The sequence below is a fragment of the Dipodomys ordii genome, unplaced genomic scaffold (assembly GCF_000151885.1).
Source record: "Dipodomys ordii isolate 6190 unplaced genomic scaffold, Dord_2.0 Scaffold79, whole genome shotgun sequence".
NCBI lineage: Eukaryota > Metazoa > Chordata > Mammalia > Rodentia > Heteromyidae > Dipodomys > Dipodomys ordii.
In genome coordinates, this window is record NW_012267295.1 from 652,738 (window position 1) to 677,456 (window position 24,719).

General features: G+C 55.1%; 3 protein-coding genes across 7 annotated transcripts; 2 read left to right on the forward strand and 1 right to left on the reverse strand.

Moving 5' to 3' along the window:
* Positions 1–90: 90 nt before the first annotated feature.
* LOC105992059 (cytochrome P450 2D17-like) lies at positions 91–4,173 on the forward strand. Its single transcript, XM_013024867.1, has 9 exons — positions 91–279; positions 874–1,045; positions 1,405–1,557; positions 1,651–1,811; positions 2,171–2,347; positions 2,504–2,645; positions 2,821–3,008; positions 3,403–3,544; positions 3,645–4,173. Exons 1-9 carry the CDS (start codon positions 91–93, stop codon positions 3,821–3,823), a joined length of 1,503 nt encoding a protein of 500 aa, XP_012880321.1. The 3' UTR covers positions 3,824–4,173.
* LOC105992058 lies at positions 3,849–23,616 on the reverse strand. Of its 5 annotated transcripts, none has more exons than XM_013024865.1 (9): positions 23,445–23,616; positions 19,385–19,423; positions 18,530–18,573; positions 17,144–17,220; positions 15,427–15,492; positions 14,975–15,070; positions 14,591–14,633; positions 12,489–14,290; positions 3,849–3,932 (listed from the first exon to the last, which is right to left on the reverse strand). In XM_013024865.1, the coding sequence occupies exons 2-8, from the start codon at positions 19,414–19,416 to the stop codon at positions 14,169–14,171; spliced, it is 480 nt and encodes a 159-aa protein (XP_012880319.1). In that variant the 5' UTR covers positions 19,417–19,423; positions 23,445–23,616; the 3' UTR covers positions 3,849–3,932; positions 12,489–14,168. The 5 variants fall into 5 exon arrangements, with proteins under 5 accessions (XP_012880319.1, XP_012880317.1, XP_012880315.1 ...); XM_013024863.1 differs by having other exon boundaries at positions 12,489–14,293; XM_013024861.1 differs by lacking the exon at positions 3,849–3,932 and having other exon boundaries at positions 14,202–14,633.
* LOC105992055 (cytochrome P450 2D17-like) lies at positions 9,140–12,476 on the forward strand. The gene is made up of 9 exons (XM_013024856.1): positions 9,140–9,343; positions 9,538–9,709; positions 10,009–10,161; positions 10,263–10,423; positions 10,787–10,963; positions 11,120–11,261; positions 11,432–11,619; positions 11,982–12,123; positions 12,229–12,476. Exons 1-9 carry the CDS (start codon positions 9,155–9,157, stop codon positions 12,405–12,407), a joined length of 1,503 nt encoding a protein of 500 aa, XP_012880310.1. The 5' UTR covers positions 9,140–9,154; the 3' UTR covers positions 12,408–12,476.
* Positions 23,617–24,719: the final 1,103 nt, after the last annotated feature.

Below are 24,719 nucleotides of genomic sequence, written 5' to 3' on the forward strand. Positions count from 1 at the left end.
GCCTCAGCTAAGGGACCCTCCCAGGTTGGTTAAATGCCCAGTCCAGTCCTGGCACTGGAGTGGAGGAAACCAGGGAGCTTGGAGGCCGCCATGGGGCTGCTCACAGGGGTAGCACTGTGGGCCGTGGCCGTGGCCGTGGCCATCTTCCTGCTCCTGGTGGACCTGATGCACCGGCGCCAGCGCTGGGCTGCTCACTACCCACCGGGCCCTGTGCCTCTGCCAGGGCTGGGCAACCTGCTGCAGATGGATTTCCAGAACCTGCCATACTACTTCTACAAGGTGAGGAGCAGGTGGTGGGCAGCAGAGGGCACCTGGAGCCCCCAGTGCCAGTGCTGGGAAGCCACAGGCCGCACAGGGAGCTGAGCCCCAGAGGCTGAGAGGCTCCCTGGGGAGGGCACTGCAGGGCCTGAGGACAGTCTGGGCTTTCCAAGACCAACGTGTGGCGGGGCAAAGGCCGGGGGTGACACACGGCAGCAGGTTTGGGATGCAGGTGCCAGAGCAGACCTGCCTGACCACCAGGTCTTTCCTGGATATCAGGGCTGAGGCTCTGGGAAGCCTTTCAGTTGTTGGTCAGGTGGCCCCTGACCTATGGTGCTCCCTATGTTCTTAGGGTCCTGCTTGTGGGGTCACACTCCCTGTGGAAGTCTGTGCTCCTGCACAAAGGAATGCTAAGAGCTCCTGTGGCAGTCTTGGGTTTCTGTGGAGCTCACAGCCAGTGGGCTTTGCAGGGAGGTCTTCCTGAGCACGGAGGGTGTGGCCTCCAGCATCCCAAAGCCAGGCCCCTCCTGACCCTGCTTGATTGCACTGGGTGCCCAAGACCCAAGGGTCTTTGAACCAGGGCCCTGTCTGATGAGAACGCCGGGCTCCCCGCAGCTGCAGCGCCGCTTCGGGGAGGTGGTCAGCCTGCACATGGGCTGGAGTCCAGCGGTGGTGGTGAACGGGCTGGAGGCCGTGCGTGAGGCGCTGGTGAAGCACAGCTTGGATACCGCTGACCGCCCGCCCATGCCCATCTATGAACACGTGGGCTTCGGACCCAGATCTCAAGGCAAGGGGCGGCAGGGGCAGTGGCCTCGGGACTGACCTGGGGACAGTGACCAGAGGACAGGGGCCTGTGAAGAGGACAGAGGGACGGGGCTCAGGGGAAGCAATCAGAAGCAGGCAGGAAGGGAGCAGGTGAGGGAAGAGTGGATGAGGCCAGGGTGACCTGCATTCATTCCAGGAAGGCAGGGGAGGAATCTGATTGGGGGAGGGAAGGAAGGACTCCCAGCTCACTGATTGGAGGTGGGGTTCCGGTCACAAGGCTGAGTGGTGGTGAGGCAGTGCCTGGGAGGTGTTCAGGTCAGGGATTGGAAGCACAGCTAGAGTCACACCCACGTCTCCACTCCCACCGGCCCCCCTTCCCAGGGGTTATAATGGCCCACTACTGCCATGCCTGGCGCGAACAGAGGCGATTTTCCATGTCCACCTTGCGCAACTTCGGCCTGGGCAAGAAGTCGCTGGAGCAGTGGGTGACCCAGGAGGCCGGCTGCCTCTGTGAGGCCTTCGCTGACCACTCCGGTGAGCCGTGTTGGTGGGGAGCAAGGGAGGAGGGACACAAGCACAACTGAGGCAGCCAGAGGCAAGAAGAGAGATCTTACTTACTGCTCCCAGGTCGGCCGTTCAGCCCCAAGACTCTCCTGAACAAAGCCATGTGCAATGTGATCGCCTCCCTCATCTTTTCCCGACGCTTCCAGTACAATGCCACCTCCCTGGACAGAATGCTGGAGCTGTTGCAGCACAGTCTGAAGGAGGAGTCCAGCATCATGCGCATGGTGTGGACACAGGGGCTGTGCAGGGCCAGCTCCTGCAGCTGGAGCTCCAGGGGAAGGGTTTGCATGCCATGGCATGGGGAGAGGGCATGGGGAGAGGTCACAGGTCAAGCCTAGATCTGGGGAAACTGAGTCAACAGGCATGACAGAAGGGACTTGGGAGCAGAAGGCTCTGGAGAGTGACCACCTGTGTCCCCCTGTGCCTGGAGCCAGAGAAAGCAAGGAGGCTGCCTCTGGGGAGAGGAACAGGCGACAGGTGGGGACAGGCAGAGGATGTGTACATCTGGAGGTGGCAGGATCAGAGAATGGTGCAGGTGTACAGTGAAAACAGAAGGACTCTTCCCATCTGTGCTCTCTCACAGTTGCTGAATGCAGTCCCCGTGCTCCTTCGCATCCCCGGGCTGCTTGGGAAGTTCTTCCCTGCACAGAAAGCCTTCATGGCCCTGCTGGATGAGCTGCTGGAAGATCACAAGATGAGCCGGGACCCCTCTGAGCCACCCCGAGACCTGACCGACACCTTCCTGGCTGAGGTGGAGAAGGTGCGCTCTGACCACCCTGCCCCACAGACTGGCCAGGGCCAGGGCTTCAGGGTGCTGTGGAAGGGAGGCCGGGCTCCAGGCTGGAGGAGACAGTGGAGGCTGTCTGGAGCCTTGTCCTCTGCTGCCTGAGCCCAGAACCCCCTTGTCTTTGCACAGGCCAAGGGGAACCCCGACAGCAGCTTCAATGAGGACAACCTGCGCATGGTGGTGCTTGACCTGTTCACTGCAGGGATGGTGACCACCTCCACCACGCTGTCGTGGGCCCTGCTGCTCATGATCCTGCACCCGGATGTGCAGTGTGAGCCCAGCTGGGACTGGAGGGGAGAGGGAGGGAGGAAAAGTGGAATCAGGGTGTAGGCTTCACTTCAGCGGGAGTCATGATGACCTCACCTGGTCTCAGTTCTTCACACAGAGGCCGGGGCAGGTGGGCACAAGTCTGGGCACTGACTGCGGTGTCTCTGCTCGCCACGCAGGCCGCGTGCAGCAGGAGATCGATGAGGTGATCGGGCAGGCGCGGTGGCCAGAGATGGGGGACCAGGCCCGCATGCCCTTCACCTGCGCGGTGATCCATGAGGTGCAGCGCTTTGCTGACATTGGCCCCTTGGGGGTGCCGCATATGACATCACGGGACATTGATATCCGGGGCTTCCTCATCCCCAAGGTAAGTCCTAGCATGCTAGAACAGACCAGTGATCATGCAGCTGCCATCCACAGCTTGGTCCTGTATTCTGTGCAAGTAATACAATTGAGGACCGCCATGTTATAATCTTCGGGGTGAGGGATGCAGGAGGTAAGTTCAGCTCTTTGCTCAGTATCTTTTGGGCCAGGAGAAAGTAGACTGGCAGGGCCATGAAAGGGTCCCCATACAGGGATTGGGGGTGCCTGGGGGCTCCCTACACAAATGTGTCCTCTGCCTGCTGTGGGCGCAAGGGCGGTGCCCCAGAGCTGTGTGAGGCTCGGGATTAGGTGAAGGGACACACACAGCCCAGGGCAGTGGCTGTGTATCATGCGTGATGGTCGGGTGTCCTGAGCCTCTGTCACCATGCCCGCACCAGGGCACCACGCTCCTCACCAACCTGTCGTCAGTGCTGAAGGACGAGCGCGCCTGGGAGCAGCCCTTCCGCTTCCACCCTGCACACTTCCTGGACGCCCAGGGCCGCTTTGTGAAGCCTGAGGCCTTCATGCCCTTCTCAGCAGGTGCGTGGGGGCCTGGCTCCCTGTGCCCTCCCTGGGGTGACAGGCTGGCTGGGAGGTGGCCCCCAGGCCGCTGCTGAACGTCCCCACTCCCTGTTCCCAGGCCCCCGCACGTGTCTGGGGGAGCCCCTGGCGCGCATGGAGCTCTTCCTCTTCTTCACCTGCCTCCTGCAGCGCTTCAGCTTCTCGGTTCCCGCAGGCCAGCCCCGGCCCAGCACCATTGGCGTCTATGGAACTGTGGTGATGCCAGCCCCCTACCAGCTGTGCGCTGTGCCCCGCTAGAGGCCACCAAGTCCCCACTCCACCCCAGCGGCACAGCTGTGCCCAACATCGCACGTGCTGGCTCTAACCAGAACCCCCAGGACCGCCCCCTTTCCTACCTGTGTGTCACCTCTGCACCCTAATGGTGCTATGTCAAACCTCAACAGCCCCCTTTGCATCACCCGCAATCTTCCCGGGACACAAGGCTTTCTGCCCAAGTCATGAGCAGAGCCTTCCATGGCGCCTGTGTCAGGAGGAGGTATCAGTGCTCTGGGTGAAGGAGGGGGGTTGGATGCATCTGGACACCCTATTTCAGCCCCATCCCAAATACCCGGATACTGAAGCAGGAAGAAGCCTCTCAAACAACGCCACTCTGTCTGGTTTCTTTCTTGATGGGCAGGAGGGGCAATACTGGGTTTGAATTCCAAGCCATGAATCTGCTGGGCAGGGCCTCTGCCCCTCAAGCTATGCACCCAGCCCCAACTTCTTACCTGAGACCCCAAAGAAGTGAGTACATCAGGAAGGCAGGAAGTGGGTCAGCATTCACATCCACAGTTAGCTATCCAGAGCCAAAGTCTCCCTGGCAAGGACTAATGGGAACCAACAGGAAGCCACCTCAACTACACCGGCCGGAAAATTGTCCAGGGCAGGAAATGGAGACCTGTGGGCTGAGGCCCTAGGGAGGGCTTGACCTTGTGCAATGATGGGGACAGAGAAGGTGATGGTTTGGAGAGAGAGACAGAGACAGAGACAGAGAGAGACAGAGAGAGAGAGATCCCATTTTCTGTGTCAGGATACTTGGGCTTTTGGTTTCCCCTTCTATGATGAGAAAACCACAGCTCCTGTCTTTCTGCTCCAATTTCTAAGGCTGTGATCCTGGCTGACCTAGATCCTCACGGAGGGTAGATGTAGGGATTAATGTGGAGAGGACCCCATTTAAGGAACCTGGACAGAGCAACAGCAATGGCAGGTGGGCTGCAGGTGAGCTTCATGGGCAGAACAGCCCTGGAGGAATGAAGAGGCAAGCCCGGCCCATGAAATGGGTCAGGGGCAAGATAGGAATGAAAACTGGGCTGGTAAGTAATATCCTGCCCAAGGAAGTGATCTGATCTGAGAAAGAGACAGCCAGTCAATTGGGTCTACAAAAAGACAGAGGGAGGCTGGGAAGGTGGCTCAGAGGTAGAGTGCTGGCCTTGCATGCCATGAGGTGCTGGGTTCGATTCCTCAGTACCACATGAGCAGAAAAAAGCTGGAAGTAGTGTTGTGGCTCAAGTGGTAGAGTGCTAGCCTTGAACTGAAGAGCTGAAGGACAGCTCCCAGGCCCACAGTTCAGGGTTTATGACCTGAAAGAGAGAGAGAGAGAGAGAGAAACACCTCTAAGTCTAGAAAAGCCTTTCCCAACCCCACATCGCTACAGCCACAGCCCTGCCTTCACCCCGCCTGCCAGCCCCAGGCTGCTGTGGCACAGCCCTAGGAAACACTTGCTTCCTCTTATTGTCCTAGCTTGAAAATTATTGCACCAACCCGTGTACTTAAAACAGAGCCAAACTGAAATGTTTGGTTTTGTTGTTTTGCATTGTAAGGATAGGGGCAGATTCTCTATGACATGAGCCATTCAAACCTGATGTCTTTTTTAGCGGGGGTCCAGTCATGGGGCCTGAACTCTGGGCCTGGGCGCTGTCCCTCACCTTTTCAGCTCAAGGCTAGCGCTCTACCACTTGAGCTACAGCTCCACTTCCTGGTTTTTTTTTTTTTCACTTATGTGCTGCTGAGGAATCGAGCACAGGGTCTCATGCATGCTAGGCAAGCGCTCTATCACTGAGCCACTTTCCTAGACCCAAACCTGAGGTCTTGAGAGGGATAAAAGTTAACATTCCTGGGGGTTGGGAAGGTGGCTCAGTGGTAGAGTGCTTGCCTTGCATGTCTGAGGCCCTAGGTTCGATTCCTCAGAACCACATAAGCAAAAAGAAAAAAGCCAGAAGTGGCGCTGTGGCTCAAGTGGTAAAGCGCTAGCCTTCAGCTGTAGAGCTGAGGGACAGCGCCCAGGCCCAGAGTTCAGGCCCCGTGATGGGACCCGAAAAAAAAAAAAAAAGTTAACATTCCTGAACCAAGAAGAGAGGGAATCTAAAAAAAAATTCCAAAGTACTACTACTAAATTCTCAAAAAAGAAAATGCTGAGTGGGGCCCTGGTGGCTCCCACTGTAATCCTAGATACTCAGGAGGCTGAGATCTAGGTTTGAAGCCAGCCTGGGCAGAAAAGTCCCTGTGAGACTCTATCTCCAATTACCCACCAAAAACCGGAGGCGGTGCGTTCCCTTAAGTGGTGGAGCATTAGCCTGGAGCACAAAGAGGTTCAGGACAGCTCCTGGGGCCTGAGTTCAAGCCCACAACTGACGCCCCCCCCCAAAAAAAGAAAAAGAGTCTCATGGAATTTCTGCCTGTGCTGGCTTCAAACTGTGATCTTTAGATCTTAGCCTCCTGAGTAGCTAAAATTATAGGGGGGAGCCTGAAGGGCCTAGCTGAAGAGCTGTTTAAAAGAGAGATTTGATTTTAAAAAAGGAATCAAAGTTGAACTTAATGACCTCTAATGCATTTGCACACAAGAGTTTCTTATGATGTCTGAATGATCAGTGCCAAAAATGTACCCCAGGGCTCTGCTAGATAACAAGTAAGTCCCCAAAGCACAGGACAGGCATCTGAGAGCCTGTGCGGCTCTGTCCTGGCACTGGGGGCGCTGCCAGTCTGCTCCCTTCCCTCCAGAGTTTCCTCCTCTGTAGAGTGGCAGTGCTGGTTGCTGGGGCCTTTAGTGCCAGCAGCTGCTCCCAACATGTCCCTCCCTGCACCCCGCCTCCCATGGTGTTCTGGCACAGGTTGTGGGGCCTGGGCTCTGTCAACCCCAGTGGGTCACCACTGCCCCATTCACCTCTGACTGTGGAGGACCGGGCCAGGAGTCACTTGTTCATGTGGGTTTGGTCTGAGCACTACAATAGACAGACAGCCCATGCTGGGGACGGGGGGGGGGGGGCAAGGGGTCGGAATTGGGAAAGGGTGTGTGGAATCATGGAGCAGGACCAGGGGAGAGGATCAGCTCTGCTTTGACACTTTTCCAGAGAAATGGGATTCCAGCAGAACCCCCCTTTCACATGTCCTCTTGGTATATGCCTAGGTGGGTGAAGATGATAGACGAATGGGTATACATACATACATACATACAATACAGATGGATGGATTGATCCATAGATCACAGATAACATAATCCCTATACAGCTTCAAGTGAAGCTGGCCCAGCCTCCAGGCCCCAGCCCAGAAGACACTACCCGTTTTGATTTCTCAGCAGTCTCAGTTAAGCCCCATGTTCCCCACAGACTTTTAGAATTAGTAGTACCTTGCTCCTTCAGGTTGGTGATGATGGAAAACTTTCAATGTGATGTCATTGCGTTTTTTTTTTTCCTTGTTCAATATCAGGGGAATTGAACTCAAGCTGTCTACCACTTGAGCCATGACTACAGTCCTGTGTTTTCAAATGTTCACTTTTTGTTTTTTTTTTTGTTTTTGGTCAAGTTGGCTGTTATGGGCGCTGTCTCTCAGCTCTTCAGCTCAAAGCTACCGCTCCACCCACTTGAGCCACAGCACCACTTCTGGCTTTTTCTGCTTCTATAGTGCTAAGGAATCACACTTCACGCATGCTAGGCAAGCGCTCTAACACTGAGCCACTTTCCCAGCCCCCAATGTTCACATTTACAATACACCACAAATTACAACCTTTTAACCCCTTGAACCTTGCTGTAAAAGAGAGATTGCTAGACGTGGTGGCACACTCCTATAATCTCAGCAGTCAGGGGACTGAGGCAGGCAGATTGCAAATGTGAGGCCAGCCTGGGCCAAATGGTGAGAACCTGACTCAAAATCCGGTCAAAGGCAGGTGCTGGTGCTCAAGCCTGTAATCCTAGTTATCCAGGAGACTGAGATCTGAGGATCATGATTTGAAGACAGTCCAAGCAGAAAAGTCCTCCATACTCTTCTGTCCAATAAGCCTCCAAAAGAAAAAACAAAAACCAGAACGTGGTTCAAATGGTAAAGCACTAGCCTTGAATAAAATAAAAAAAGAAAAAGAAAAAAGAAAAGAAAAAGAAGACCTTAGGGACAGAGTCGAGGCCCTGAGTTCAAAATAAATAAAACATCAACCAACAAAGATATTAGATACTACCTTGAAATTTAGAAAAGACATGTAATTCTACCAAAGGTATCCTAGCAAAAATCTGATCTTCTCCCTAGCGTACTGTGTGATTGTGTGAACTCTGTCCTTTAGTGTTGTGTGGTTGTGTGATCTCAGCCCTGGGTTTTTGTGTGGCCGTGTGATGTCTCCCCTGGGGTGTCATCTGGTTGTGTGATCCCTACCTTGGGGTGCTCTCTGGTTATGTGATGTCTGCCCTGGGTGTTTGAGGTTATATGATCTCTGACCTGGAGTGCTATGTGGTTGTGTGCTATATGGTTGTGTGTTGTGTCATCTGTTTGTGTGATCCCTACCCTGGGGTGTTCTCTGGTTGTGTGAGTTCTACCTGGGGTGTTCTCTGGTTGTGTGATGTCGGCCCTGGGGTGTTTTGAGGTTGGGTGACCTCAGTGATAGGCTGTGTGATCTCTACTCTAGGGCAGGGGTGGCTGTTTGGTCCCTGGCCTAGGGTATTATGTGGTTGTTTTTCTCTGCCCTGGGGTGTTGTGTGGGTGTGTGACCTCTGCCCTGAGATTTGTGTGGTTGTGTGATCTCCATCTGGAAGAGTTGTACAGTGTGTGACCTCTACCCTAGAGCAAGAGTGGTTGTGTGATCTCTACCCTAGTCAGTAGTGGTTGTGGAGGCTTTGGTTGGTCTAGGTGTTAGGATGGAGAATAGACTTTAGACTGAGAACTGGGTTCAAACCCCCAGTTCACTCTGAGAGGGCAGAAAGGGCCTTAGAGCAGCCTTGGCTTTGAGCAATGTCAGGCAGGGCTATGGCAGGCTTTGGTGTTTGATAACCCAGGGGGAGAGCTGAAGACCTGGGAAGTCTCCTCCAGAAGAATCCAGACTCAGTCCAAGGCTGGAGCAGGCAGGCAGTGCTTGATGCAGGAGGGATGGCCCCCTGCCAGGTCTGCCTGCTCCCTGCTGCTCTGAATAGCAATGGGAGAAGGACAGAGACCTCTGCAGTTGTCCCAGCCTGGGAGCTGCCCTGGCCCTGCCCAGCACCATGGACGCCTGCCCAGGTGGATTCCTGGCAGAGACAAAGGTCAGCCTCAGCTAAGGGACCCTCCCAGATTGGTTCAGTGCCCAGTCCAGTCCTGGCACTGGAGTGGAGGAATCCAGGGAGCTCGGAGGCCGCCATGGGGCTGCTGACAGGGGAAGCACTTTGGGCCGTGGCCGTGGCCGTGGCCATCTTCCTGCTCCTGGTGGACCTGATGCACCGGCGCCAGCGCTGGGCTGCTCACTACCCGCCGGGCCCTGTGCCTCTGCCAGGGCTGGGCAACCTGCTGGAGATGGATTTCCAGAACTTGCCATACTGCTTCTACAAGGTGAGGAGCACACAGAGCCAGTGCTGGGAAGCCACAGGCCGCGCAGGGAGCTGAGCCCCAGAGGCTGAGAGGCTCCCTGGGGAGGGCACCGCAGGCCCTGATCACAGTCTGGGCTTTCCAAGACCAACGTGTGGCGGGGCAAAGGCCGGGGTGGCACCGGGCCCTGTCTGAGGAGAACGCCGGGCTCCCCGCAGCTGCAGCGCCGCTTCGGGGAGGTGGTCAGCCTGCACCTGGGCTGGAGGCCAGTGGTGGTGGTGAACGGGCTGGAGGCCGTGCGCGAGGCGCTGGTGAAGCACAGCGAGGACACCGCTGACCGCCCGCCCATGCCCGCGCTGGAACACCTGGGCTTCGGACCCAGATCTCAAGGCAAAGGGCGGCAGGGGCGGCAGCCTGGGGACTGACCTGGGGACAGTGACCTGAGGACAGGGGCCCTGGGAGGTCGGAGGGCGGGGCTCGGGAGGGAGGACAGGGAGCAGGTCTGGAAGGCAGTGGGCGTGGCCAGGACACACCTGCAGCGTGTGGGAGGCGGGGCAGGAATGTGATTGGAGGAGGGACGGCCCGAGTCACGCCCAGGTCGCTGATTGGTGGATAGGCGGTGCCTGGGTCCTGTCTAGGTCACGGATTGGATGTGAGTCTGGAGCCAGTTCCCCGCCCCCTCTCTTCAGGGCTGATCATGGCCCGCCACAGCCGCGCCTGGCGCGAACAGAGGCGGTTTTCCATGTTCACCCTGCGCAACTTCGGCCTGGGCAAGAAATCGCTGGAGCAATGGGTGACCCAGGAGGCCGGCTGCCTCTGTGAGGCCTTCGCTGACCACTCCGGTGAGCGTTGGCAGGAGGGACACAGCAAAACGAGGAAGGGGGTGGGGGGGGCTGGGGGGGCTGAGGGGAGGTCAATGCATTGATGTCATTACTGCTCCCAGGTCACCCGTTCAGCCCCAAGGCTCTCCTGAACAAAGCCGTGTGCAACGTGATCGCCTCCCTCATCTACGCCCGCCGCTTCGAGTATGATGACGCCTCCCTGGACAGAATGTTGGAGCTGTTGTATGGCACTCTGAAGGAACCGTCCGGCCTCATACCCATGGTGCGGACTCAGAATCCTCTGCAGGGCCAGCTCCTGCAGCTGGAGCTCCAGGGAAAGGGTTTGTATTCGATGGCATGAGGAGTGGGCATGAGGAGAGGTCAGAGAAGGTCAAGCCTAGATCTGGGGAAACTCAGACAACAGGCCTGAGAAGGGACTTAGGGGTCATAGAGCTCCAGAGAGTGACCACCTGTGCCCCATGTCCCTGTTGGAGCCAGAGAGAGCAAGGAGGCTGCCACTGGGGAGAGGAAAAAGTGACACGTAGAGTTAGGGATGGTCTGTGTGGTCCTTCCTGGAGGTCACAGGATCAGAGAACGGTCCAGGTTTACACTGAACACAGGACTCCTCCCTTCTGTGCTCTCACAGTTGCTGAATGCAGTCCCCGTGCTCCTGTGCATCCCCGGGCTGTTTGGGAAGGTCTTCCCTGCATATAAAGCCTTCACGGCCACACTGGATGAGTTGCTGGCAGAGCACAAGATGACCCGGGACCCCGCTGAGCCACCGCGAGACCTGACCGACGCCTTCCTGGCTGAGGTGGAGAAGGTGCGCTCTGACCACCCTGCCCCACAGACTGGCCAGGGCCAGGGCCTGAGGGTGCTGTGGAAGGGAGGCCGGGCTCCAGGCTGGAGGGGACAGTGGAGGCTGTCTGGAGCCTTGTCCTCTGCTGCCTGAGCCCAGAACCCCCTTGTCTTTGCACAGGCCAAGGGGAACCCCGACAGCAGCTTCAATGAGGACAACCTGCGCATGGTGGTGCTTGACCTGTTCACTGCAGGGATGGTGACCACCTCCACCACGCTGTCGTGGGCCCTGCTGCTCATGATCCTGCACCCGGATGTGCAGTGTGAGCCCAGTTGGGACTGGAGGGGAGAGGGAGGGAGGAAAAGTGGAATCAGGATGTAGGCTTCACTTCAGCAGGAGTCATAGTGACCTCACCAGGTCTCGACTCTTCACACAGAGGCAGGTGGGCACAGGTCTGGGGACTGACTGCGGTGTCTCTGCTTGTCCACGCAGGCCGCGTGCAGCAGGAGATCGATGAGGTGATCGGGCAGGCCCGGCGGCCAGAGATGGGGGACCAGTCCCACATGCCCTTCACTTGTGCGGTGATCCATGAGGTGCAGCGTTTTTCCGACATTGTCCCCTTGGGTGCGCCCCATATGACAACACGTGACATTGATGTTAAGGGCTTCTTCATTCCCAAGGTAAGGCCAAGCCTCCATTTGCCCAGGTCAGCCACCATCCAGCTACCATCACAGCTTGACTCTTTACTTTGAGCAAGTAAGATTAGGATCCCCATTTTAACATCTAGGAGGTAAGGGATGCAGGAGAAAAGTTCAGCCCTGTGCTCAGGGCCTCTGGAGCTGAGGGAAAGGCAGACCTGCAGGTTCAGTGGGAGTGTCGCCACACAGGGGACACGTCAATGTGTCCCTCATCTGCTGTGGACACAAGGGTGGTGTGCTGGAGCTGCTAGGGGCCCAGGGTCAGGTGGAAGGACGCACGTGGGCCAGGGCAGTGGCCGTGTGTTTGGTGCCCCTGACTCCCCTCACCAAGCACCTCCCACCAGGGCACCACGCTCTTCACCAACCTGTCGTCTGTGCTGAAGGACGAGCGCACCTGGGAGCAGCCCTTCCGCTTCCACCCTGCACACTTCCTGGACGCCCAGGGCCGCTTTGTGAAGCCTGAGGCCTTCATGCCCTTCTCAGCAGGTGCGTGGGGGCCTGGCTCCCTGTGCCCTCGCTGGGGTGACAGGCTGACTAAGAGGTAGCTCCCTGGCCCCAGCTGACTTTGTTTCCACTCCTTATCCCTCATAGGCCCCCGCACGTGTCTGGGGGAGCCCCTGGCGCGCATGGAGCTCTTCCTCTTCTTCACCTGCCTCCTGCAGCGCTTCAGCTTCTCGGTGCCCACAGGCCAGCCCCGGCCCAGCACCATTGGCGTCTATGAAACTGTGGTGATGCCAGCCCCCTACCAGCTGTGCGCTGTGCCCCGCTAGAGGCCACCAAGTCCCCACTCCACCCCAGCGGCACAGCTGTGCCCAACATCGCACGTGCTGGCTTTCCTCCCTGTGTGTCACCTCTGCACCCTAATTGGAGGATTGCTATGTTAAACCTCGGCATAGCACACCCCAGCTTTAGGGAAGTGGTATCTGTGTCCTGGGTGATGGGGAGAGTAGAGTGCATCTGCAGACCTCATTTAACCCCATTGCCATTATCCTATGTCTGCTTCCTTTTGGGGGGCAGGAGACACAGTGCTGGGTTTGAATTCCAAGCCATGAATCTGCTGGGCAAGGGCCTCTGCCACTCAAGCTATGGGCCCAGCCACAACTTCTTACCTGAGACCCCAAAGAAGTGGGTATATCAGGAAGGCAGGAAGTGGGTCAGCATTAACATCCACAGTTAGCTATCAGGAGCCAAAGTCTCCCTGGCAAGGCCTGATGGGAACCAACAGGGAGCCACCTTGCTGAGCCTCGCAGCCCCCAGACACAGCACTGACCGGCTGCCCTGGCCCCTCAGGCAAGCTGGTGTTCTGTCCCCTATGGGCTGAGAAGTTTCCTCTATGGCCAGGCTGGAGTGGGAGGCTGTGGTCAAGGATCTGAGCCTGCTTCCCTCAAGTACAGTGGCCAGAGAGGTTACCAGGGAAAAGACATGGAGACCTGTGGGCTGGGGCCCTAGGGCGGGCTTGCCCTTGTGCAGTGATAGGGACATAAAAGGAGAGAGACAGGGAGAGAGAGAGATCCCCTTTTTCCTTTGTCACTATATTAGGTGAACCTGGGCTTGTGTTTCCCCTTCTATAATGAGAAAATCACAGCTCCTATCTTTCTGCTGTGATTTCTGTCGCTGTGATCCTGGTTGATCTACATCCTCGCTCAGGGCAGGTGTAGGGATGAATGAGGTGGGGCCCCCATTTAAGGAGACATGACAGAGAAACCACAAAGTCCAGGTGGACTGTGGGTGAGCCCAATGGGAAGAACAGGCCTGGAGGAAAGAGGAAGCAAATGCAGCCCCTGAATTGGGCCAGATGGAAGGCAGAGAAGAAAACTGAGCTGCCAAGCAGTTCCTGCCTAAGAACTTTGAAATATGGTCTGAAAAAGAGATGGCAGGACAGTAGGCTCACAAAAAGAGAGACAGCCGATCCCCAAAGTCCACGAACTCCATAAAAGCCTCTCCCTGACCCACATCACTACAGCCACAGCCCTGCCTCACCCCTGCCTGGCTGCCCTCCCCGACTTTCCTGCACAGTTTCCTAAGAAATGCTTGCTTTCTCTTGTTCTCCCGGCTTGGGACATGGTGGTACCAGCCCAGGTACCTGAAATCTGCACACCACAGCTGGGTGCTCTTTCCCCCTCTGTCTTCATCCCACAGTGGCTGGTGGGGGCGGTGTCGGAGGCCCTCCAGAGTTCTTCATGCGCCTTTCGGAAACAGGCTGGGCTGGAGAACAGGCCACTCAGAGCTGGAGGCTGAGCGCTGTCTTTGCCGGGGCCGGCAGCATCTCCACGAGGGATCCCGGCCTCTCCTCAGCGCCCTAGGACAGGGGCCCCACAGGGTCCACCCTTCCTACATGGCCCCTGGGCCTGTGTGAGGTGCGGGCACTACGGGGCAGAGCCCAGGCTGGCAGCCGAGGCCCTGTGTTGGCAGGAGGGAGAGTGTGGCGTGTGGTCTGCACACTGCCCCTGCTCTCCGGGCAGCCTGGGGCCCGTGAAAGGATGAAGCTGGACTTCTAGAAGCAGCAACTGGAGGATTTATTGGACCCCTTCTTATTCATGGCTCTTTATCTTTGGGTTGTCAGAGGCCGGGAACCAACTCAGCCAGAATTTTCTCCAAAGTGGGGCTCCCCACATCCCAGACCACTTCTCCTCCTCCATCTCCACTTCCGAATCTTCTAAAACACACAAAACAGTAGGCCTGTATCTCCCTGTCCACAAGATAATTTACCCAGCACCCAGCACTCCCTGACAGCAGGGGCCACTGGGAGAAACGTTGCTAGGCGACCAGCTAGGGGGCGTGGCCTCCACACAGGGAGTGAGCCCAGGTAGGTTCCCCCTGCAAGGGCTGGTGTTTCTCCCCCTCCTCCCCAGGTCAGGAAAGTTTGCTAGATCTGGACTCTGTCCTGATACTGTTTCTGAGATTCGGAGGAAGGCGTCCTGATAAAACAACAGCATGGGGTCCGCCATCTTACCAGATGGATGTACTGCAACTTCCTGTTGGACCATTTTCTTTTCCTGGGATAGAAGAAGAGGGACACAGTAGTGAGATTAGAATCTGTGCTGTACAGATGAGGACACTGAGCAATCATGTGAGGTGAGGCCAGGACTGAGCCCCACTGGCTGTTCCCCCCAGTTCCCCATAGATAGAGCTCCTTGCTCCTCTGGGATGGCGCAGTGGTCCAGTGGTCCCGAGGGTGAACCAGCCTTTCCCACCGCAGCCTCCTCACCCTGCCGCCTCCGGGTGGCTGTCAGGGGGATCCATGCTGGGGATGGGCCAGGGGAGGCCTCAGCTTCTCACCTCCCAACCTGAGGTCCCTGCCACCCTCTCTCTCCTCCTCCCTGCCCCAGACCCTCACCTGCCCTTCCTCCTGAGATACACTGTCCGTGTCTTCCTGCGGGGTGGTATCATTTTGTGCTTCTTCCTCCTTGGGGGCCGTGGTCTGGGGGGAGGCCTGCGAAGTGGGCAGTGCGGCATTCAGACCTCAGCTCTCCTCCTGTCGCCACGCCTGGGGCTGTCCCAGGCCCTTGCCGTCCTTCCCGGTTGAGCTGAGCTGGGGTCAGTTTCCCCAAGGGGACTTGCCGTGGCCCCCTGGGACTCTGAGTCCACACAGAGTTCCCCTCCCCACCTTGCCAGGGGCCTCCCTTACTCTGGAGACTTGCTTCTCACCCCTGAGTTTTTGCCTCTGCAGGAGATAAGAATTGACACACAGTGTGGTTCCTGGGGGCCCTTGTCTCCAGGGGCACCCCCCCCCCAGTTACTATGAGAATGACTAACACAGACACCCACACCCTCCCAGCCCAGACCCACCTGAGCGGGCACCGGGTAGCACTTATCCATCAGCCCCCACACCGGCCTCACGGTCTCCCCTCTTGGCTGAGTGACAAGGAGAGACAGAAGGCTGCGGAGATCTGCCACTGCCTAGTCGGCAGATCCCCAGACTGTCAGCAGCCTCGAGAATATCTTTAAAAGGAAACTAAGGTTGGGCGTCCGTGGCTCACACCTGTCATCCTAGCTACTCGGGGCTGAGATACAAGGACTGTGGTTCAAAGCCAGCCCAGGCAGGAAAGGCCGTGAGATACTTATCTCCAACAAACCAACAGAAAACCGGAAGTGGTGCTGTGGCTCAAGTGAGGGACAGTGCCCAGGCCCACAGTTCAAGCCCCATGACTGATCAAAAAAAAAAAAGGAAGATAAGTAGAAATGTTTTGGTTTTGTGGTTTCCTTGGGGTGGGGGCTCTCTATGACAAGTCATTCCCAGCCATTCCTGGCTCTTTTATTCAAGGCTAGCACTCCATCACTTTGAGCCACAGCTCCACTTCTGGTTATCTAGGGATTAAATGAAGATAAGAGTCAGTCTCCTGGAATTTCTGCCTGGGTTGTCTTTGAACTGTTCTCAGATCTCAGCCTCCTAAGTAGCTAGGATTACAGGTGTGAGCCCCCAGCACCTGGCCAAAGAACTTTTTTTTGGGGGGGGGGTCATGGGGCTTGAACCCAGGGCCTGGGTGCTGTCCTTGGGTTTTTCTGTTCAAGGCTAGAGCTCTACTACTTTGAGCATAGCCACACTTCTGGTTTTTGAGTGGTTAATTCGGAGATAAGAGTCTCACTGACTTTTCTTGCCTGAGCTGGCTTCAAGCCTCGATCCTCAGATCTCGGCCTCCTGAGAAGCTAGGATGACAGGCGTGAGCCACCGGTGCCTGGCTAGAACTTTTTAAAATAGATATTTGATTTTTGTTTTTAGAAAGGAATTAAAGTTGAACTTAATGACCTCCAATGCATTTGTAAACAAGAGCATTCTTGATCACGTCTGAATGGTCACTGCCAAAGATGTACCCCAGGGCTCTCCAGTGTTGCTAGATAACATTTTCCCAAAAGCACAGGACAGGCGGCCTAGAGCCTGTGTGGCTCTGTCCTGGCACTGGGGGCGCTGCCGGTCTGCTCGCTTCCCTCCAGACTCTGAGTTTCCTCCTCTGTAGAGTGGCAGTGCTGGTTGCTGGGGCCTTTAGTGCCAGCACCTGCTCCCAACGTGTCCCTCCCTACACCCAGCCTCCCATGGTGTTCTGGCACAGGTTGTGGGGCCTGGGCTCTGTCATCCCCAGGAGGTCACCACTGCCCCATTCACCTCTGACTGTGGAGGACTGGGTCAGGAGTCACATGTTCTGTGGGTTTGGTCTGGGCACTACCATAGACAGACAGCCCATGCTGGGTGGGGGGGGGGGGGGGGGGGGGGGGGGGGGGGGGGGGTGGGGTGGGGGGGGGGGGGGGGGAAGGTGTGGAATCATGGAGCGGGACCAGGGGAGGGGATCAGCTCTGCTTTGACACTTTTCCAGAGAAATGGGATTCCAGCAGAACCCCCCTTTCACATGTCCTCTTGGTATATGCCTAGGTGGGTGAAGATGATAGACGGATGGGTATACATACATACATACATGCATACATGATAGATGGATGGACAGACTGATACATTATAGATGACAGCATCATCCCTGTGGCCCAGCCTCCAGGCCTCAGCCGCAGAAGACACTACCTGTGTTGATTTCTCAGCATTCTCATAGTCCAGCGCCGGTTTCCCCATGTACATCTGGAAATAGTAGTACCCCGCTCCTGCAGGTTGATGAGAAAGACTAGGGAAAACTTCGAATATGATGTCATTGCTTTTGTTTTTGTTTTTTGTTCAGCGCTGGGGGAATTGAACAAAAGCAGTCTACCACTTGAACCATCCCTAGAGTTCTGTGTTTTACTATTTACTGTACATGGGAAATGACAGCCTTTTAACCCCTTGAACCTTGCTGTAAAAGAGAGATTGCTAGATGTGGTAGCACACTCCTATAATCTCAGCATTCAAAGGACTGAGGCAGGAAGATTGCAAATCCGAGGCCAGCCTGGGCCACATCCTGAGAACCTGACTCAAAATCCAGTCAAAGGCAGGTGCTGGTGCTCAAGCCTGTAATCCTAGTTATCCAGGAGACTGAGATCTGAGAATCATGATTTGAAGCCATCCCAGGCAGGAAAGTCTGTGAGACTCTTAACTCTAACAACAAAAAGCCAGAAGTGGAAAAGCCGTGGTTCAAGTGGTAAACACTAAGCTTTTGAAGGAAAAAAAAAAGTGCTCAGGGACAGAGTCTAGGCCTTGTGTTCAATACACAGTACCTGCACCAAAAATAAATAAATAAATCCACGGTCAGCAAAGATATTAGGTATTAACTTAAAAATTTGGAAAAGATATATAGTTCTAAAGGTATGCAAGCAAACATCTGATTTCTGCCTGGGTTGTTGTATGGTTGTGTGATCTCCATTCTGTTGTTGCTGTGTGACCTCTGTCCTGTGGTTTGTGTGCTTTTGTGATCTCTATCCTAGAGTGTTGTGTAGCTGTGTGATTTCTACCCTAGTGCATTAGTGGTTGTGTGATCTCTGTCCTATGTTGTATGGTTGTTTGATCTCTGCCCCAGAATGTTGTCTTGTTGCGTGACCTCTGCCCTGGGGTGTTGTGTGCTTGTGTGACTTTGCCCTGAGATTGTGTGGTTGTGTGATCACCATCCTAGGGCACTGTTGTGTGATCTCTACCCTAGAGATTAGTGGTTGTGTGATCTCTAACGGAGGACATTAGCGGTTATGTGAGCTCTACCCTACAGCATTAGTGGTTACATGATCTCTAGGGCATTAGTGGTTGTATGGGCTTCGGTTGGTCTTGGTTTTAGAGATAGAGCAGCGTAGACTTTAGACTGAAAGGTGGGTTCAAATCCTCAGATCACTCTGGGGGAAGGAAGGGCCGTGGTGCAGCCATGGCTTTGAGCAATGCCAGGCAGGCCTCTAACAGCCTGGGAATGCTGGGAACCCAGGTGAGCAGCTGGAGACTGGGATGATGTCTCAGGTTCCAGGCCCTGCCATGCCCCTCTCAGCCCTCAGCCCTTACCTGCAAGAATGAAGATGTGCACCAGGTACAGGGACCTGTGGAGCCTGTGAGAGAAGGCATCATGAGCATGAGCCTGGCCACCGGCCCTCGGCAGTGGGAGCCACTTTCCTCCTCCACCTGGCAGCCTCCATTCAGCGTTTGAGGCTGAACAAATCTCAGGGCACCAGGCCTTGGGCTGAGCGCTGCTACCTGCCTGGCCTAGAGCCCACAATGCACCCCTGGATCCCTCCCTCCTCCTTTCCCCTGCAGTGATTGACTGGGTCTGTCCTGCCCAGAGGGAGAGCCCAACAGGAGAGCCCCCAGCTAAACTCCGCTACACTGGACTGGCACCACCGGGCATTTTGTTCTACATTCGCTCTTTCCCCACAGTTGCCCACAGCCCTCCTTCCTGCACAGGTCCTGCTTGTCCCAAGCACAGAGTGGCACAGCCAGGACAGTGGCTCCCTGATTACACACTCACACACACACACACAGAGACATACACAGACAGACACACACACATACACACACACACACACAGAGACATACACACACACAGACAGACACACACACATACACACACACACACTCACACACACACACACACTCACACACAGAGACATACACACACACACACTCACACACTCACACACACACTAACACACACTCACACACACAGAGACATACACACACACACGTACGTAGATAGGCGTTCACGTACACTGAGGCATGTCCCACCTTGCAGGACCAGGCCATCAGCTCTGCTGCTCACACATAGCTCCTTCCCCTTACCCCAATTCCCAGACACCTCACAATCTTCAGCCCAGGTAGGGATCTCCATCTTTGATTATTTGGGGCCCAGATAATGAACTTTACCCTTCTCTCTGGCAGCAGAATCCCAGCACCATCTTCAGTCTAGGAAGAGAAGAGGGCCAATGGCCACTGTGTCCTGTAGGCCAGGACTCCAGCGCCCCCTCCTGGTGTGTGGGGGGGATGGAGGCCCAGAACCAGGGCCTGGCTGGCCAGGGCAGCTGTACCTCAAACTCAGCAGGAGTTTGTAAAATCCTCTGATGCTTCTCCCAAGACCTCAGTTCCCCACCCTGCACCCCCAATAAACCTAGTTTCTATGCAGAGCCGGGAAGGATCCCCAGATCGGAGCAGGGGAAGATGCACAGGAAAGGATGAGGGAAAAAGGCTTAGAGCTGTTGAAATTGGGCAGAAAATGTCCCTAGGTTAAGTGGGTAATTAAAATAGTAAATAAGTAGTACATATACAAAGTAAATAAAAATTACTGGGGCTGGGAATGTGGCATAGTGGTAGAAGCATGCCTAGCAAGTGTGAAGCCCTGGGTTCAACTTCTCAGTACCACACAAGCAGAAAAAGCCAGAAGTAGTGCTGTGGCTCAAGTGGTAGAGCGCTAGCCTTGAGCAAAAGCTGCTCAGGGACAGTGCCCAGGCCTGAGTTCAAACCCCAGGACCGGCAAAAAACAAATAAAAAAAATAACCTACTAACACTTTCGGGCATGTTTCTGGCTTAAGTAGCATTTACAAATGTCTTTGGAGCTGAGCAGGTTGACTCATGCATATAATCCTAGCCACCTAGGAGGCTGAGTTCTAAGGATTGAAGTTCAAAGCCAGTCCAGGTAGAAAAGTCTATGAGACTCTCATCTCCAGTTTACCACTAAAAAGCCAGAAGTGGCGCTGTGGCTCAAGTGGTGGAGTCCTAGCCTTGAGTAAAAGAAGCTCCGGGACAGTGTCCAGGCCCTGAGTTCAAGCCCCAGGACTGGCACAAAATAATAACCACCAGCCGGGCGCTGGTGGCTCACGCCTGTGATTACAGCTACTCAGGAGGCTGAGATCTGAGGATCGCGGTTCAAAGCCAGCCCGGGCAGGAGAGACCGTGAGACTCCTATCTCCAATAAACCACTAGAAAACCGGAAGTGGCGCTGTAGCTCAAGTGGTAGAGCACTCGCCTTGAGCTGAAGAGCTGAGGGACAGTGCCCAGGCCCAGAGTTCAAGCCCCACGACCGACAAAAAAATAAAAATAAAAATAATAACCACCACCACCATCTTAGGAATGGTGAGGGAGACTTCACTATCTCATAATACCTTTCTCTTGGAAATCTCAACTGATGCTATTGGGGGTGTCCCTCAGGAGAGGGCCCCGGGTGGCCTGCCAGCTCCCCATCTCCACAGAAACTGTCTCAGAGTCTCTCAGGGAGTCGCGCTCCCTGCCTCTACCTCCTCCTGCTCTGCTTGGCACGCAGCGCAGCAGCTTAGATGGAGGTGTCCTCCACTTCCTGCCTCCAGAGCCCTCCGCCCTGCACCTGCTCCCCATGACCCCATTCCCGTGCTCCCCACCGTCTGGGCTTCTCCCAACCTGGGCATTCAGGGATCCCCAGTCTCCCTCCATCTCTTCTTTTCCTTATTCTCAGGCCCTTCCAATCAGCACTGTGACAAGATCAAGGCCTCATTCTCACTTAGGTGGTAACTTTGCCCCTTTCCCACCAATCTTCCTGCAAGTGCCATCTGCAGCAGGGGTGGGGGAGGATCTTCACAGCTCTCCCCTCCCTCCCCTCCTGTGCACTACCCCACCTCTCTCCTCCAGTCTCCTCATTAGGGGCTGTGATTTCTCACCTCTGCCATTGCTCCCACATCCTGCTCTCCCTCTGCCTGGCCTCAGTGCTGGTGCTGCTCTGAGCTCTTCTGGAATCAGCCTGTCCCCAGTGCTGAGAATGACCCAGAAGCTCTCAGTTCTAGGGCCTCCGCTGCCCAGATAGCAGAGGTGGGGTGTCTGCCCACCTGGGGGACCCATACTGTCCTCTGGGGCCTCCCGGAGTGAGAAGGCCACCATTGTCTCAGACCTAGTCCTGGGTCTTATGTCTGAGACTTATCAGCAGCTCAGGTGACTGCGTCGCTGGCTGAGTCTGGCACTCAAAGGCCTGCACATTGTGTGAAGGCCAAGTCTCTTGTCTTACAGAGAAACCCGCTAGCAAGGGTTCAACAGGAAGCTTTGCCAGTCATTTATAACAGAGGAAATGGAGCTGTCAGCTTGTACTGAAGGGCTTAGAGTGTGGGAGAGGAGAAGCAGGGGGCGGGCCAGTAGGCCGGATACAAGGACACCTGTTGGCTGATTGCTCTGGGTTGGCAGGGCAGCCCCGCCCGCTAACCAGACTCACCAGCTCTGAGCCTGTCTAGTGATTGGCAGAGAATCCTTTGACCATCAGCATCCACGCAGCCTGCCCGGCTCGAGGACCCCGTGTGAGAGGGACACTGGAGCGCAGGCTCATGCCGAGCCAGGCACTGGGGCTCTCCTATTTCAGGGAGAGTGGCATCTGAGTGTGACATCATGTCTCAGGGGCTTTGTGACAGGGCAGCCTCTCCATCCTTGGCCAGTGTGGCCTGGAAATGGCCTCAAGGTTGTTTTAAATGTCACCACTCAGGAGTTGGTCCTTACATGAGTTCCCATCATTAAACACCATGGGTGCTGACTGAGCAGCATCAACACACCAAGCTCTATAGAGACACAAAGACACCAAAGTATTAAAGGCTAAGACTCTGTCCTGTCGTATAATCCAAGAATCAAAAGCCTGAAATCCCAGCTACTCAGGAGGCAGAGTTCAGGACTGTAGTTCAAGGCCAGCCCAGCTAAAGTTAGTGAGAGCCCCCATCTCCATCAATAAGCTAAGCATGCTGGTTCATGTCTATAATCCTAGCTATGAGAGAAGCACAAGTTGAAAGATTTTTCAGACTCTATCTAAAATACAAGAAAAAAAAAAAAAGAGGTGTGCCTCAAGTGGCAGAGGGACTGCCCGTGTAAGAAAAAAAAAAAAAGAAAGAAAGAAACATAGTCTAAGAACTTGTAACTAGCTGAGAATGTGGCTTAGTGGTAGAGTGCTTGCCTAGCATGCATGAAGCCCTGGGTTCAAATTGCTCAGTACCACACAAACAGAAAAAGCCAGAAGTGGTACTGTGGTTCAAATGGTGGAGTGCTGATAGCCTTGAAAAGCAGCTCAGAGACAGTGCCCAGGCCTTGAGTTCAAGCCTCAGGACCGGCAAAGAAAAAAAAAACCTTGTAAATAACCATTCATCCAACCATTCAACCAGTGTGTATATAGAAAGGAAAAAAGGCTGGATATCAGTGGCTCACACCTGTAATCCTGACTTCTCAGAAGGCTGACATCTGAGGAGCATGGTTTGAAGCCAGCCTGGGAAGAAAACTCCTTGAGATTTATCTCCAATTAACCATCAAATTTGGGCTGAAGGCATGACTCAAGGAGTAAGGAGCCAATCATGTTCTAGAAAGTCAAGAAATCTTGAGACCCTGAGGCAAGTCTTTGTACTAGAAAGAAGAAAAAAAGCTGGGTGCCAATGGCTCACACCTGTAATCCTAGCTACTCAGGTGGTTGAGATCTAAGGACTGAAGTTCAAAGCCAGCTGGGCAGGAAAGTCTGTGAGACTCATCTCCAATTAACCACCAAAAGCCAGAGGTGGAGCTGTGGCTCAACTGGTAGAGCAGTCACGTTGAGCAAAGCAGCTCAGGGACAGTGCCCAGGCCCTAAGTTCAAGCCCCAGGAGCTGCGTGCACACGCGCACGCATGCACACACACACACACACACACATATGCAGACCACTCTGTCAAGATCTACCACAAAGGTCTTTAGGTGAAGCAGACTCAGTACCACTCATAACAAATAACACACAAACACAAACAGAAGGGATTTCCTACATCTAAGGCCAACCAACTGTGTCCTCCATCAAATGACATAGGTAACAGCAGACCAGCGGACCAGTGGAACTCCTTAGGCTCCCCAGTCCTAGTTAACCAGTAATTACCACCCCAGATGATGCCACACACACACAGAAAAATTGCTCTTGTGGGGTCCTAAGGCCCACCTCCTTAAACAGGGGTTTCAGTGTGTTTAGAAGAACTCACCCAAGCTTGGCTAAAGTGTTGTCCCATCTTCATTTTATTCTTTCTCTCCTTTTCTTTGTGCCTGTCTATTATGACCTGGGAGCAAGACAAGCAAGGCAAGATTAAAGGTGACAAAATAATTTTATTTACAGTACTTAGGCCAGAAAAAGTGCCTGCAACTACCTTGTCCTGGGCTAGCTATCCAGAACCCAGAGCAGCCTCGACCACCAAATTTCCAAGCCTCCAATGGGCAGCCCAGACCTTTATTATCTGTTCTGCACACCTCAGTCTGCAAACCTCCAACCCCGGACCTCCAAAGCTCCAGGAAGGCTTTTCCTCCTTCCTCCACTCTCTCAGGCCTGCCTTGCTCTGGCAGAGGCCTCTCCACAGGCCTCTCTGCTCTGGAAGAGGCCTCTCTACAGGCCTCAGGCCTCTCCACAGTCCTGCCCTGCTCTGATAGGCGCCTCTTGCTGTCTTTCTCCTCCTGCTGTCCCCCCACTGCAGCCTCCCCCCGACCCCCACTCCAATGAGTCTAAAGCTTTCAACCGCCACTCACGCACCGCCCCCAAGTTGCCCACTGTCCAACCACTTCTTGACATCTAGACAGCTTGCCTGATGGGGCGGTGACATCAGCCTCTCGATGCCACGCCCCCTCCAGGGGCACACCTTATGGGGAGGTGGTCAGGCTCGATGCCCCGCCCCCTCTGGGGTCACACCCTATGGGGAAGTGATGTCAGCCTCTACACACACACACACACACACGCGCGCGCGCACACACACACACACACACACACACACACACGCCGCCCCCTCCAGCGTGGTTGGTTGGCCGCAGTGCTATGAGATCAGCACAGGGCGACTTCGGCCTGGCCAGTAATTACATGTCCTGGGGCCTGAACCCTGTGGCCCGGCACTGTCCCCGGGCTTTTCCACTCTACTACTTGGGCCACAGCTCCAGTTCTGGTTTGTTTTGTGGGTGTGGTTTATTGGAGATCAGCCTCACAATGGCTTTGAACCATGATCCTCAGAGCTCAGCTAGAATTACAGGCACGAGTCACAGCACCCGTAAAATAAATCCCTTTTCTGTCTTTCTCAAAGCTTTCCCAGGAGTGGGAGCCATGCATTTGCAATCTGGAGGGAAAACGAAGTCCCAGGAACTAACTGGGCCTCTCTCCCTGCACGCCCGCATCTCCGCCGGGCTTGTCCCAGAACCGAAACCCAGGACTTCCCGCAAACCTCAAAGTCCAAGGACTTAGGGTGAGAACCCTCCCTGTCCCGCAGGTTGAGTGTTTAAGT

Excerpts from the sequence above, each read along its gene's own strand:
- LOC105992059 (XM_013024867.1), top strand. The coding sequence starts at position 91 with ATGGGGCTGCTCACAGGGGTAGCACTGTGGGCCGTGGCCGTGGCCGTG. Across the intron at positions 1,046-1,404 it reads CTTCGGACCCAGATCTCAAG|GGGTTATAATGGCCCACTAC; the intron begins GCAAGGGGCGGC and ends CCCCCTTCCCAG. Across the intron at positions 3,009-3,402 it reads GGGGCTTCCTCATCCCCAAG|GGCACCACGCTCCTCACCAA; the intron begins GTAAGTCCTAGC and ends TGCCCGCACCAG.
- LOC105992055 (XM_013024856.1), top strand. The coding sequence starts at position 9,155 with ATGGGGCTGCTGACAGGGGAAGCACTTTGGGCCGTGGCCGTGGCCGTG. Across the intron at positions 10,964-11,119 it reads TCCTGGCTGAGGTGGAGAAG|GCCAAGGGGAACCCCGACAG; the intron begins GTGCGCTCTGAC and ends GTCTTTGCACAG. Across the intron at positions 12,124-12,228 it reads CTTCATGCCCTTCTCAGCAG|GCCCCCGCACGTGTCTGGGG; the intron begins GTGCGTGGGGGC and ends TATCCCTCATAG.
- LOC105992058 (XM_013024861.1), bottom strand. The coding sequence starts at position 19,416 with ATGGTGCTGGGATTCTGCTGCCAGAGAGAAGG. Across the intron at positions 17,221-18,529 it reads GCACATCTTCATTCTTGCAG|GAGCGGGGTACTACTATTTC; the intron begins GTAAGGGCTGAG and ends ATCAACCTGCAG. Across the intron at positions 15,493-17,143 it reads ATGCTGAGAAATCAACACAG|CCAAGAGGGGAGACCGTGAG; the intron begins GTAGTGTCTTCT and ends CTTGTCACTCAG.